General features: G+C 37.1%; 1 protein-coding gene across 5 annotated transcripts in view; it reads right to left on the bottom strand.

The window, feature by feature from the left end:
- Positions 1 to 10,904: 10,904 nt before the first annotated feature.
- Positions 10,905 to 15,808, bottom strand: part of FOXP2 (forkhead box P2) — a 658,430-nt gene continuing 653,526 nt past the window's right edge. For all 5 annotated transcript variants that reach the window (XM_087969290.1, XM_087969289.1, XM_087969291.1 and 2 more), the window contains one exon: positions 10,905 to 14,240. In XM_087969290.1, coding sequence (XP_087825416.1) covers positions 14,096 to 14,240 — 145 coding nt within the window. In that variant the 3' untranslated portion in view covers positions 10,905 to 14,095. The remainder of the gene's footprint in view (positions 14,241 to 15,808) is intronic.

The raw sequence follows: 15,808 nt of genomic DNA, 5'->3' as shown, positions 1-15,808 counted from the left end.
GATTTTGTGAGTAAATATATCTGTATTTGATTAATATTGAATTCTCTTAAGTATTGTAATAGTTGAATAAGTTCAATAAGAAAAAATAGAAATAAGAGCTGATTGTGATTTTCCATAATAGAATTTTGGTAATTAATAATATAATAATATATGTATTAATATTACTATTGAACTGAAAAGAAGAGGAAAATAGTGCTCTACTAGGGATAGTTGATGGTAGAGCTGCTACAGATAGAGCTGCTACAGATAGTTAAAATGGCGACAACATCAATTACAAATGTAAAATCAGGAAAAAAAACTGCAACAGCGATGTCTTCACCTATGGGGTAGAGATCTATAGATGCAATGCAAAAACTAGGAAGAAAAAACTAGTTCAGCTCAAAGCCTGCAGACAGTACAGGCAACACTCACTATGATGCAGGAAATGATGGCAAAAACCCACGAATTGATAGTGAGGAACCATGAAGACATGAAAACAGAGATGAGAACTGAAATAGGACCAGTGAAAAACGAAATATAAAATTTGAATAGTAAGATTGGAAAGATGCAGGAAGAAGTGATAAAAAATGAACAGATATTAAATTTAGCAGAGGCAAGAACAGAGATGGTGGAGAAGAAATTAGAGGATTCAGAACAAAATTGGAAAACGCTCTACTGCGAACTCTGGGATTCGATGGTACACATGGAATTATAGAAGGCAACACGAGACCAGAGATGAACCACTTGTATACAAAGATCATGAAGTAGTTACACTGAAACAAATATCCATGAGAGTCAGAGAGCAGAGAAGGGGCTACCCATTTTTATCAACTCAACTTATTAGAAATGGTATTCCATTTAGGTAGCTCACCCCAGAGTGGCTTTTAGTTTCGTGGCAGGACAAAAAATACAAAATTGATACAATTGAAAAAGCACAGGAATTTTGTGAATGACACCTAGGACCTGTAAGCTGGTCAAATTAGTCCTGACCCATATCTACCAGCTACATGGTGTAAGAAGGAGGATAATATCAGACCGAGGAGTCCAATTTACAGAGCCAAATTTTGGAGGGAGTTTATTCAAGTTATCAGATCATCACAATGGCTCAGCTCTGCCTTCCATCTGAGCACCAATGGGGCCTAGAGAGAGCCAATGCGACGGTAGAACAATATCTCTCATGTTATGTTGCTTATCAGCAGACTGATTGAGCAGAGCTTCTGCCATTTGCAGAGGTGGCATATAATAATACTGTACACAGTAGCACAGGCCATACACCCTTTAAGGTGGTGCACAGGGTAGAGTTCTCCCAATTCCTAAACTCTGAGAGGCCCCCTTTTTAGGTAACCTGATGGAATAGGTGGAAAACTTGTGTGGGGTCTGGGAAAAGATCAAGCAGGCATTGCTAAAAGCAGCCGAGACCCAAAAACGTCACGTGGATAAGAAAAGGCCACCACAAAAACTGTTCCGCATAGGGGAGAAGGTGTATCTCTGCACAAAGTATCTAAAACTGAAACTGCCATGCAAAAAGCTGGGTCTGAAATACCTGGGCCCATTCCCCATAGTTAGGATAATCAACCCAGTGATATTGCAGTTGAAATTGCTGCCTCTACTGGGGAAGATCCATCTGGTCTTCCATAGCAGCCTTGACCCTACACCTGCCCAGGCCCATAATGGTGGAAGGGAATACCCACTATGAAATAGAGCAAATATTACATTCCCAGGTGCATAGAGGGAACCTGCAGTATTTAATCTGTTGAAAAGGGTACTCCATGGCCAAAGCCTCCAGAGTGAGGAGTCGAGACCTATTGGCAGAAAAGCTGGTCAACGGGTACCATAAGGAAAGTCCCCTGAAGTCCAGGGAGGGAACCCTCAGAACCTGGGCCTGACCTCAGACCAAGCTATGCATGTGCTTACTGTCTTTCAGATACATTTCCCTGGTAGAAGCTGCCTGTCAACATCCAAGAGTCAGACATCCAACATCCAACATCCAAGAGTCAGAGTTGCCACAAACCACGGAGAGGGAAGGGGGGACACAGTTGGGTGTCGGGTACTGGGTGCTGTAAATGAACTCATGCTGGTGGAGGGTCAGGAAGGGAGAGACATGAGAAGCCATGGATCTAAGCTTGCTGGAGCCTACAGAGAGCCGGAGAAGAGTGCTTGCTGTAGCACGCCGGCAGCAGGCATGGGCATGGTGTGCCATCCTTCATAGCCAGCTGGCCAGTAGAAGCCGGTAATGTTGGCTAGAAACGTTTTTTGTTTTTGTATTCACTGTGTGACAAGCCAAGTCCCATAAAGATTTCTGTTGAACCCCTCGGTATGGTCTCTTCCTTTTCTGGCCAAACTCGGAACGATGACATGTACCTTAGTACAAGTTCCCCCTTTCAAGGAATATTTGGCAAAAGTGATCCTTGGCAATGTTTTTTTTTATTTTTTATTTAGAGATAATTGCTGTGTTTGGGAACGCTGAAAAAGCAGCATTGTCATTTCAAATTTTATTCCCTAAGAAGTGGCAACAGAACGTGCCAAATTCCTAATTTGTGTAACACTTGTAACATTTCCATACAATCATAAAGGCATTCTGTAAAGGCATTCAGGAGGATTCTAGAGATAAAATTTGATTTATTCAGGTGGCAGAGATACAGTTGAACACATATAACTGAAGAAACAAAGCTGTAATAAGTAACAAGGGCAAAAGGTTAATGATTAATGGAAAGTTGGAAAGTTAATAAAGTAACATTTAAATGGAAACGTAGTCCTAATATTTGTAAACAGGTTTTTAATTAAATGTCTACTGAAACATGGCTTTGCTTAAGTGGATTAGATGCATGCAACATAGAAATGAGTAATCGTTTCCTACAGAAGTATATGTCCCTTACATGTCCTATGTGGGCTGTACATTTTTCTTGGTATCTTGTTTTTTAACAGACACATGGTTTTCATGAGATTGTGGGAAGCCACCCGCCCTTCTAGAAGAATGAAATATTTTGAGGAATATTTTTTTAAAAGGCAGAATATTATATTTCCCTAAATAAGCAATGGAGAAACATGTTTTTTTAGAGGCAGAAAGCAACCACCACTTTCCTTAATAGCCTACAGAAGGTGTCAGCACTTAAAAAATAAAGAGCTTATTGAAAACTAGATAGCTCTATTCATAGGCAAAACAAATACTGCAGGTAGAAATCCATTCAATACAGGATTGTTATGACTCCCCTTCAAAATTCAAGCGAGCAAAACAGAAAGCAGCTGTTTCAAAATTAACTCAAACAGAAAGAAGTCTCACAAGATAACGGCTGTCATAAATTACAATCCACAGTAACAATCTTTGCTCTGTTCGGCAAACCAGTCCTGGCAAAACATCTCAAGCCTCAGAGCTTCTGCTGTATCGTCTTCACGCAATAAGTCACTTTGTTCCTGGCAAATCTTTCCAGCCCAGCTGTGTCCTTTTATACTCATTGAGGCAATGTGCTAATTTCCTTAATTATTGACTCGCCCTCCTCCTTCGTTCTAACTGGGTTTGCCTCCTTAATCGTCTTCTGTTCCTTACATTTAACCACAAGTTTTCCAAGTTCTCATCTCCACTAGAAGACTCTCTCAAAACTTCCCTGTCAGCCATTCCCGGCTGTTGATCAGATAAGGAACCAGAGGAGGTCAAAGGTCCTGACAATTCTAATACATCAGGTCTGTCTTCCTTTGTCACGTCCATCTCCTCATCCTGGTTACTATTCCAATCACTGAGCCATGCCGGCTCATATTTTTCTGCCATGTCCTCCTCACTTGAACTCATATCAGCCACAGGAGCTGAATCCAAGCCCGGAGCCACAACACAGGATATTTTGAAATTCCCTGTAGCAAAGTCTGAACAAAGGCAGAGTGATGGGATTATCCCTCATTCAAGATCCAACACAGGGCAAAACCATTAAGCCACAATAGGAATTGCCCAACACCTTTTCAAAGCAGTCCAAGCTTCAACCAAACTTAGCTCAGACAAACACCTAGGATTTGTGTTTCCTTTTTTGCCTATAAAGCCAGCTATGACCCCTACAGAACCACTACATGAGCCCATAGGAATCTGACAACAGCCAATAGAAGACATGTTCTTCCACAGGAACATGAAGTTCAAGTGCAAAACTCAAAGAAGGTATTAAAAAAACCCCTCACTCTGAACTCAATTTTGTCAGCTGCACCAGAACCACAAACCCTGATGGTTCTGTTGATCAATAAATGGATCCTCTTTCCAATCAGCCTCCAGCCTCCATTTTGTCTCCAGTGCCTTTCTCTCGGCTTGGAACTGAACCAGATGGATATTTCTTCTCACAGGATGGCACACTTCTGGAATACCAGTTTTGAATTTGTATTCATGTCATATTCTCTATTATTTCGAAAACATGCAGCAAGGTGGATGAACTCAGTTGCAATGGTGATTGGAGGGCCTAAAAGACCAGGTTAGGGACAGAGTTTCATCATCAGGAAGCAAATCTATTTATATGGCCACCTTGATGGCACATAATCAGTCAAGTGTCCTTGGAGACCAATCACTCGATGGATTCTTCTCTTTCTACCCTTCAAGCCTTCTGCCTCATAGTACTTTGCTTAACATATAATTGAAAGCTTACTTGGAATGTTATGAGTTTATTTATAAGAAAGTCTTGGGTCCATGTGAATGCTTTGCAAATAAAACTGTGGAAAGGGGAACTGCCAAGTGTTTTGTTTGGAATAGTCTACTCACCAAATAAAATTAGAAGATGGAATTGTGAGAGTATCTGGAGAGGAAAATATGGTGGGAGATGGTAATCATTTACTACTTGGTGTTTGTGTATCCTTGATCTTTTGTGATTGGTTATGTCCACTATGGGAACAATTTTGTAACCAAACAATCTCCTTCTACCCTGTTTCATACGGCCTCCCCCAATAGGAAGTCCCAGCATGTTTTATAGGCATGAAATGAAATTAAGCCCCTCCCCCCAAATTAAGGCCTATATTAAAACATGCAAAATGGGGGGAATGGTGGGGGGGCTTGCCATTAGGAAGTACTTTTGTTGCATACCCGGATATGGTGCTGCCTGTGTTGACCCCGATATGAAGTGCCCCACCAACGCCGAGGTCAACATCCAAGCCGTCGCCGCCCACCCGAAGATGCAAGGGGGGGAAAATTAAGTCACCCCCGAAAAGACGGCCTAGCCATTTTTGGGGGGGGCTAAAAAAAAAATAAGACCCGGCCTTATTGTATGAGAAACACGGTAGATTGGCATTCATGGTAGATTTTCATAACATATTTCTCATGATTAACTTGACCACTATAATCATGTACTTTCCAGATGTATATTATGCTGGCTGAAGATTATAGATTTCTGGAAGACACCAAGGAAGTTATAACTGAGGCCAGTTATTAAGTTACTTGTTTCACTATTTCCCAAAGGAAAGCTCTTTATTTATATATATATTTCTTATCTATTTCTGCTATTAAATGAAGAGATAAATTCACTTTAAATTAAATCATTCAACTAAACAGAGTTATAACTAGGGCCTTTTGTTTTTTTTTCTGCAAGACTTCTGCTCCAAATGGAGACTTGCAAATGACTTTCAAGGATTTAGCAGTTTTCTATATAAGAATGTAAAATAGAATATTCTCATGAAACAATAAATAGGAGCAACAAGGCAGATATAAATAAGTTTATAAGAAAGATAGGTTATTGTAAGGTATTAATATATACTGTAAATACTGAATACTTAATGAATAGAACTTGTAAGAGATGTGAGAGGAATTATAGCACTAGTTTTGGCACTAATTACTAAATAACATCTTTTCATTTCAAACTTTTAAAAATGATATCAGATATGGACTTTAATTATTTGAGATCTTCCATTTCGTGTCTCAATAAAGAGTTTCAGAAACACTCATTTAGTAAGTTTAGTAAGTTCTATGGCAGAACTTTAATCCCTTATCTAGAAAAGGGCTGTGATTGACCCAAAATGTCAGGTCTTGAATCAGATATTTTTACTTATACAAGCAAGTTGTCTAGGTAATTTGTGCAGGAAAAAATGATGACCATATATTCAATACATAGCAGCATTGCCACATAACAAATTTCGTTCTCAGAGTAGACTGTATTCCTAAGCTCTTTTTGTTCATCTTGCTGTTTTCCATATCTCTTTTGGGTCACTTCACACCTTATTCAGAGAATAGGTTTATTGTCATGAATCTATTTTAGTAGGAAGTTGGCTATAATAACATCTTTTTAAACAATGAAAAAAAAACTTATCAAAAACATTTCCACTATCATATCTTCATAGCTCAGTTGGGACCAATAGTAAATAAGGAAATATGTTAAATAATCTTGAGCAAATACAGGAATCATGGGATAAGATATAATTGATTAAAGAAATGGATAGTACTTATGGTGTGAAATGCAAGGATCTATTAGGATCAATACTTTGTATTAGTTTGCAAAGGATCTGAACTCAGAGGTGGTGAGTGAAATGACCAAATTTGAAAGTGATATTTAGGGAATTTAACAGGGTTGTTATTTTTGGGGAAATAGGTAGAGGAAAGCATGTTAATATGATATGAATTATTTGTAAAAATAATAAAGGGATACAAAAAAATAAAAAGTAAGATCTTCAAAAATATGCTTGAAGATTAAAGGAATACAGAAGAAAATTATAAGCCCAGTTCATTATTATCAAGTGTAAACTTATGTATATTAACATATTAAATGTGGGATTTGATGTTGCAGTGAATTATTAGAAACTGACTGCTCTACTTTTTGCTATATGGGAGGGCTTAAATATTCTTATTTTGTCAAGGAAAATCTTCCAGTTTTTAGTTCTGCATACTACGAAGAAGCAATGGCTTTTCTTTTAACCATATATTAAACACTGAGAATACTAGAACAACAAAAGAAGTGAAAATCATGGAGATAATGAGTAACAACATTTCAGTATCAGCTCCATGTCGTGTGTGTGTGTGTGTGTGTAATTTTAGCAGGCACAAATTCATCTGATCAACATGCCCAAAAGAGGCCAGAGTAATGGAGCCAAATGACAGCCAAAGATGAGGGATTGGGGGAAGATTGACCAATCACACAGACTTGACCAATCACACACACTGACTAGAAAATGACTTCCCAAGGGATTGGAGAAAAATAAAGTTGATGAGTTGAAAACCAAACTGTCTCTCTAAAATTTACTAAAAAGAATATCTACATTCTGATAGACAAGGTACTGAATTTTGGCAGTTACCAATCTTCAACATGCATGTGAAATTATAGCCATCAAATGTGGACTCAGAATCGTGATACTATTTCCATGCCAGATCACACCCAATGTTCTTTCTGCCACTCCAGGACCAGATTTACACAAATTCAACCAATTCTAAACTAGATGGTCTAATAATTGCATTAATTGCAATCTGCCACCGTCAATGAAAGATAAATGAGCACAAGAACCAACCTAGTGAAGTGAGGAGCCCTTTCCCCAGACAGGATAATGCAGTGGATCACTCAAGCAGACATTGCCTAAAAACTAACCAGGGTTATCAAATATATTTAACTCTGAATGTAGTATTCAATCAGATAAGTGGGTGGTACCCACAAGTAAGGAAGAAATATTATGCCAAGCCTACGTCAACAATTAAGGTGGACCAGATGAAAAGGCATTCAGAAAGAGGTCATATACATAAGGATACCATTTTGACATCAGGTTGATATATTTAATGTTCATGTTAGTTGAACATAATATTTAATGTTCATGTCAGTTGAATAGCTTGCCCTCGGAAGTTGTGGGAGCGCCATCACTTGAGACTTTCAAGAAGAGATTGGACTGCCATTTGTCAGAAATGGTGTAGAGTCTCCCGCTTGGGTGGGGGGTTGGACTAGATGACCTATAAGGTCCCTTCCAACTCTAATTATCTGTATCTGTATCAGTACAATACAGAGATAATTGAACATAATAGTTAATTAGCTGAGTACAATATCTGGATATCCTAACTATCTTATAAAATGTGTTTATGATAGCAGATAATAGAAAAGAGGAAACTTTTTCCATTTCCAAAACCATAGTGAAGATAGAACTCTACACAAAGAAGCAGACAAGTTGAAGATACAGATGGTACCAATCATCCCATTTGATCCCAGGAAATCTCATCTGAAGTGGAAATGAAATTCCTGGGGAATTCTTGAAATGATCAATTATCCTGTCTCAAGACCCAGTTCTGTATCCAGCACCAGTATGGATTAACTATGTGCCTGCCATTTGTCAGAAATGATGTAGGGTCTCCTGCTTGGGTGGCGGGGGGGAGGGTTGGACTAGATGACCTACAAGGGTGCAACTCTGATTATCTGCTATCTGTTATCTAACAAATGACTTGGTCAATAATTGATTGGCACTGCAATAAATACCAGCAACCAAAGTCCCAGAGTTATGGAATTTCCTTCTTCCTCTGTGTTTTTCAATCAAATGAAGATGTTACTAAGATTGTACATTGCTGCTAGACAAAGTCAATTCCAAATTCCATCAAACGTACGAACTTTAACTCCCTTATTTCTGCCAAGGTTCTTCTAACTAGGAAGAAACAGGGTACAAACTAGATGTATATGAACTGTAAGAAAATACCATAAAATATCTCAAAATATGCCCTCTTAAAAACAAGAAAACTGGAAAAATGAATCATACAATTCCCTATCAAAAGATGAGAATGAATTACTCTGTGTACTTGGCTAGCAGAAACAGTTCCCTCCTGCATTCATGTGGGCCTGACTGCATCTGCTACTCTAACAATTGGGGCCCTGCTAATAAATATTTACAGAGGAGTAACTTGGGAAGTGCCAGCAAGCATTATGAGATACTGTAGACAAGATATGGTACTTGGTTACACAATACCGCCAACTTTAAGTCCTATAGGCTCTCCCTGGGAATGCAGATCCATTATATACAATTACTGAGTATGGAACTTCACTGTCTAAGAATAGTATCTGAACTAACTAGGAAGTTATCTTCCTGGTCATAATCTCATCCTACTGAAAAAGAATAGGTTCAGGGATAGATCAAATGACCCAAGGTTCAGATTAACTCCTTTTATGTGCTGTTAATAATTATATATTGTTCTTTGTTTTATACTTTTTGTTGTTCTTTTCTTACAGTTGGAAACTGTGCAGCACAGAATAGACTTAAGACTGACCTTTAGCTGGAAGAGATGTAGTTATCCCTTCCCTAACAGATTAATAGCACAGAAAGCACTTCATATTAGGGCTGGCTACTGCATGTGATGAATAGTTTATTTTACATGGTACAGAGCAGCTGAGAACGGAATTTTATGTTGGGACTTAGCAAGAAATTAATTAATAAACCTGTCAGCGTCATAGTGCCTTTAATATACTCAACTACATTTTGTATAATTTTGGTCATCACACCATGAAAGAAGATGCATTGGAGGAAGAATTAACAAGATAGCAAGAGCATAATGAAAACTGCCGAATTAACTATGAAAGATATGTTGGTGCTTTGAAAAAATATGGATAAGAGTTTACAAGACAGGATAAGAAAAATATGTGTAAGGATGTACTTGCTCTAAACAATACACATGAGGAGGAGTAAGGGGATAGGGTGAGTTTTTTTCTGTGTCTTTCCAGACATTAGAACTAAATGCCAATGAATCAAATGATTTTTCAAGACTTGAAAGGACGTAGTTCACTTGCACATGAAAGTGATTAGACAAATCATGGAGTATAAAACTATCAAATTAATCACAATAACTACATGTAAGTTTTAGAACACCTAATACTAGTGTCCCCATTTCTACTTGGTTTCCCATGTTCTAAAATAATAGAATGCTGGATAAGCTTTTGCTTATCCACAAGTGTTCTTTTGTTATTAGATAATTCAGACTAAAACATGTGTTCATTATAAGCATAGGTAGATAAGCATAAATAAATGTTTGTACAGCTTCATGTAGTATTTAGTAAAGCAGGTTAGACTCTGCCAACCTGTCCTTTAATCTTCCTTTTGCAGCCCTTGGGGCACCTCCAAAGTTTGTCATAATCACACTGCCAAATATTATGATTCCTACAGAAACATACAGGAACTGAACTTGTAGGGTGGAACCATGACTTCTGAGAAAAAAAATTAAAACCTTGTGGGCTATAAATGGGTCAAAAAGAATTAAGACTTTTTATTTATACACCAGAAATTTAAGCAAGTGAATGAAATGGCTTCATTTACACTTTTTACATCCAGAAGCAGTGAAAACACTGTATACATTGATGCTATAGTAAAATCTACATCATCTTCATTAAATATGCCTGATTTATGGACAAAACCCATTCTGATTTGCACTTTTGAAATAACAATGTTTCGTAAGTGCTTCATAAGCAGTAATTACACTAGTCTTTAAAAATGTACCTCAGTATTGGAATGTATTAGCTAAATCCTGAAGGAGAATCTCCCAAAACAAATGTCCAATTTAAGGAATCTGAGAGAAACAAATGATAATACCTTGAAATTGGTTTGGACCAGGACGGTCAGATCCTTCATCTCTTTTTTTCCTCAAAAATAAAGATCATCTGCTGTACTCTTAGCTGGCTGGGCTTTAATTCCTTCATTGCAAAAAAAAAAAAAAAAAGGAAAAAAGGGGGAAAAAACCCAAATCACATTTTCTGAAATTAAAGAACAGTAAACACAGAATGCTGATGATCATTTTCTCATACCTGAGTTATCAAAAGAAAACCCAGTTAGCAGTACCTAATGTTTGTAATATTCAAATGACATTTTAATTGATTTTGAAAGAGTACAACTGTGTGATGAATTCAACCATATAGAACATAAGCTTTAAGTCCATTAGGTCTAAGCAATTAGTCTTTGTAGACTAAAACTATGTAAAATAAAGTCTGATAACTCCCTGGTGTTAGAGGTAGACAGTTTTCTTTCAAATCCTAAGTTTGGTCCTTTATTTTATTCAGCAATGAGAGCCATGAATACAGAATGAACAACAGTTGTTACAATTCTCAACCATGACTTCTAACGTCAGCGAATTCAAGGTATGAACACAGTACACAGTAATGAAAAGTATCAAAAATTAGTTTACCTCAAAAAAGATAAATAAAACAGGTATATTCCACCAATACATAAACAGATGTTGTGCTACAGTTAAAATCTGCTGTATACAAAAGATCATAGTCCCCATTATCAGCTTACGTTAGAAGCAAGAATACATGAGCCATTTAAATTGTCAGACATTATGCTTTATAAGGTATGCACAGAAGTTCAAGCAATAAATACATACATTAGTTCAAAGCCTTACAATAGCTACGCAAAGCAGATGCAGAAAAGCAGGTTTGCTATTACTAGCAAGCAATGATATCAGAGTAAAAATTCATGAAATGCATTAAAGCAACATTTTTCTTAGAAAAAGTCTGGTCATTTATGGGTCCACCAACATTTTTACATAATATGCACAATTATCAAAATACAGACCAAGCATCTCAGAAAACTCCAAAAAACCTAAAGTCTATTTTTCAAAGCAATTGCAGTTTTGGAGGTTTTTCTGGTATAATGTGCAAGCAGCTATTTTTTCCTTTAAACTGTATTTATATAAAACCCATGCAAAACTCTACAGGTATATGCATTCTGTGGCTGAGACTTCCTTTGAAAAAGGTTTTTAACTGAGGTATGCATACTTTAGCATTGTAGTCTTAGGCCACCTTCTTGATGGTCCAATTATCACTGTAACTTCCAGTCCATCAAAGTCTTTGAACATGCAATTGAAAGAAACATCAGTTCCCTTCAGTCATCCACATATCAGGGATCCCAGATGACTTAGGGAAAACCCTCATTCACATATTAAGCTTTCTTTTTGATGTCACTACTTTAAACCTTTTGTTATCATGACCCAAAGACAAATGTAATGAAAAATAGCAGTTACTGTGATGATCTCACAATTCATGTGATCTGCCATAATTGTTCTAATTTCTTTTTGTTTTTTTTTGTTTTCTTTTGCAGAGGTAGAAGCTTTCAAAGTCTTTTGGGTAAGTGGGAAAACCCCTTTCGAAAGCCATTTTGTCCTTTTATTTGGCGTGATAGATGACTGTGTTTCTCTTTAAGTCTATTTGCTGATTTCAGCAAAGAATACAATGAGCTTAGTTTGCAAGACCCAGGCCCATCACATGGAACTGGTACTTATGTTAAGCTCTAGCAGCCACCTTCTGTGGAAAAAAAAACGGTTTGTAAAGCAATAACCATAATCAGGTTATGAGGTCCCTTGGTTGGTGGGGGGAGTATTACCAAGACTTGGCACAGCACATGAAAAGCAACACGTAAAATTTCTAGGATAAAAACAAACATTAGACTATGCTAGTGTCAAATACACCATTATTGTACCATTGTAATTTGGGATTTAGAGTTGTAGAAAGGTAGGGATAGAGGAGGAGGAGGAGGAGGAGGAGGAGGAGGAAGAAAAAGAGGAGGAGGAGGAGGAGGGAGAGGAGGAGGAGGAGGAGGAGGAGGAGGAGGAGGAGGAGGAGGAAAAAAACAGGAGAAGAAAAAACAGTATTCCAACAATTTGGCCTGTGCAAGTCTTCCAAAGGGAGTGTATTGTTAGTGTTATTATCCCGTATTAACAGAGGCAGAATTTTATGTAACTTTGGTTTGACTGAAAATAAATACCATGGACTACAATTGCTATAATCTTTGCTTTCATTGTAAAAACTTACCTAGATTACTTTAAATCAATATGAAATTAATTTTTGGCTTTACTAGACCTTTTTTTAAAGTTTGGTTCCTACTTTTTTTGTCATTTATAACTTAAGACTATAAAAAGTAGCACACAACGAAGTTTAAGACCATACAAGACTTCTTCCAACAACATGTATTCATCACAGGGAATGGGGGAGGGGCGGGTATGGGGGAACCAGTCAGAATGGAAAGGGAACATAATTAAAAAAAACATATTTTACATAACAATACACAATCTGCATTTGCATCAAATACATCATTTTGGTCAGTGATCCATGTTTGTTGCTTTCTATTGTTAACTTCTGCACAAACGTCATTCTCACCTCTGTTTTAAAATAAAAACAAATCTTCACTGCATTGAGGTTGACTTTTGGCCTCAGAAGATTACATGGTGTCAAAATTGACTTTTTCCCCCCATATTTATTTCTTGGTCTAGGGCTAAATGAAAAGATCCCAGAGGTCTTCAGAAAACAGCAGGTAGTTCATGGAAAAGTTCCTTTGTACTAATTAAAGTTACAGAAGGCTGACCAAAGCATGTGGCTGCTTCTGTCATTGAGCTATTGGCCATTGTTAGAGTAGGCTTTGGTTTGCAGCTGTAGCCTTTGACTGTGTTTGCAGGTAGACAAAGCTTTATCACAAGGAGGTAAAGAGTACAGTTGTAAGATATATGCAGATATGCAAATGTTTCTATGGTGCTTGCACAGACAATGTTAGCTTAGGATTGCACTTTACATCTTAACACTAACAGCACAGACTGGAAGCTTAGATTTTAGATGGTTGCAACAGTCTAACTACTGTGGTTGGTTAGAACTAACTTATGTCATTTACAGTTGGTGGCACCAACATGAAAAAAATTAACGTTCTGTAGTTTAAAATTCAGCTAGATACAAGCAGTGACACTAGTTTCTGATACTACTCCTGTGCAAATTAAAAACAATAGCAACAAGTTGAACTTGACCAGCAATTGTTTCTAACATTATTACAACTACTGTATGCTGGAATTTTCACATTGATGAAACTAACACTATTTTTGGCAGTATATGAGGCCCATTTGCTTTCTATAGAACATGTATCCTCATATTCAATCATGTCATGAATCCTTGTTAGCCACATTTTTAAATGGGCAAGCCATTATATAGAAACAGTTTTATTTTTCAAGAAAATCAGTTTATCTTTAAAAAAGAAAGGAAAAATTAAAATAAAAAACAAGCTATTTGTCGGCTTGTAATTGAATTCCCAAAGGGCTGGCTTAATGAGTTCCTTTAGGATTGTTTCTCCTTTATCCATGGTTAATAAATAGTCACAGTAAAAATCTGTCAAATATTCATGGTTATGGAGTGGTTGGGAAGGTCAGTATTATGTCCCTTCATTTTGAGATTTCCCAAGTCTCTGTTCATTCCAGATCTTCAGATAAAGGCTCTTCTTCAATTTCTCTATCATCTTCCAATTCTGGACTGTGATTTGCTGTTGTCACCAGAGACATCGGACAGTCTTCATCCTCAGCAGTCATTGGCTCTTCTTTGACATGGATTGAGTGTCTAAGGAGGAGACAATAAGTCAGAATTTTACTTATTTAGTACATTTGTCAGTAGACAATGAGCAATTTTTTTCTTTCTTCTATCGCAAGGAAAACATTAAAAAATAGGATTCTAACTAAAGAATCTGTAACTAACTTTTCTTATCATGGCCACTCATCCATATAATTTCTTCATAAAATTCTTGGCCTGCTCATAGAGGTTCAAGATAGCAGTCAGAATTCTTATCAGAGTTGTCTGGTCCTGTGCTCTGCATCTGATTCTGGCTTGGTATCCGAATGATTACATATTTAAATATGCTTCTGCTCGAACTGTTTATCATATGCTGCTTTACTTAAACTACCGGAATTCCATTTTAATTTATAATTGTCAACATAAATATAAATCGCAAAATAATTAAAGGAAACTGTAAAAATGATAATGAGTACAGAATATCTAATCTACTTTAACGGCATCTCTAGTCCATTCATAACTTCCTCATAATTATTTGATTTCTTTTAATGTTCTTTAAAATATGAAAGAAAAACAATATTTCTGATGAAATGAATACCAACAAATCAATGACTAATAATTTAGCATACAAAAATGCTGCCGTCTTCACTTTCTTAGAAGCTCTCTAGTAACTGCCAAAGACAGTTAGGGGGAAAGGCATTTGGGAGAGGGTACTGGAAGTGTGAAAGAATGCTATGAGAAATTGGAGAGTATGGACATTGACAGGAATCAGAGCTGCCAAACCGAGATATCTTCCTGTCTTCAAGCAAATCGGCCCTGGGAAAGGAATTTACTGTGGCACCAGGTTCCCAAAGCATCAGAACAGGACCCGATTGGACTATTATCCCAGGGAGGAGAATTTGGACATTGGGATTGCTTTCAATATATTTTTCTTCAGAACTTGCCTAGCTCATGCTACACTCAGAATCTCTAGTAAAAATATCTTTTTTTCTAACACCTATAGAATCAAGGGAACCAAGGTGTGGCCAGTCTGAGAAACAGTGTTGTTTTCAATATATCAATGAGGGTTTTTAAAACATGCAACTTTATGTGCTTTTGCATGCACCTACACATTATTTTATCTAATTATTTTTTACGCTGAATGTGACAAGTGTGACAATATAATGATGGGAAATTAATCAGTGCATATCCTCGAGTTTTTTTCCCCCTCTAGCTGAAATGCACATGCTTGTTTTAGAGAAAGTAGAAGCTAGCTAGTGAGGTAGGTAGAAGCTTGGAAGGTTCAAACCAAGCACCTGATGAAAATATTATATAAATAATAATAATGAAAAAAATTCATCCTCTTTACCCTGAAGCAAGAGAAGACCTGCTTTTTTTATCTTGTTAATAGAAGCCACAGTCTCTCATTAATATGCAGGGCCAGCATGCTGCTTCTCAAGAGGAAAACCTGCAGCCAGTCTTTGCCATTAATCAACTTCAGCCCAGCAGTTCAGTGAGACATGATGATACATGTTTTTAACTCTAAATTAATGAATATCTTTACCAACTGTCAATAAATGAAGAAAAACACTGGTGAGGAACACAAGTTGAGGTGGGAAATTTCCAAACACAACAGAACG

This window comes from Notechis scutatus, chromosome 6, assembly GCF_049901735.1.
Source record: "Notechis scutatus isolate UNSWTSFEM ecotype Mainland chromosome 6, rNotScu1.2, whole genome shotgun sequence".
In the NCBI taxonomy this organism is placed as follows: domain Eukaryota; kingdom Metazoa; phylum Chordata; class Lepidosauria; order Squamata; family Elapidae; genus Notechis; species Notechis scutatus.
The sequence above is the reverse complement of the archived record's forward strand: the minus strand, read 5'-3'. Positions and strand labels throughout refer to the sequence as shown.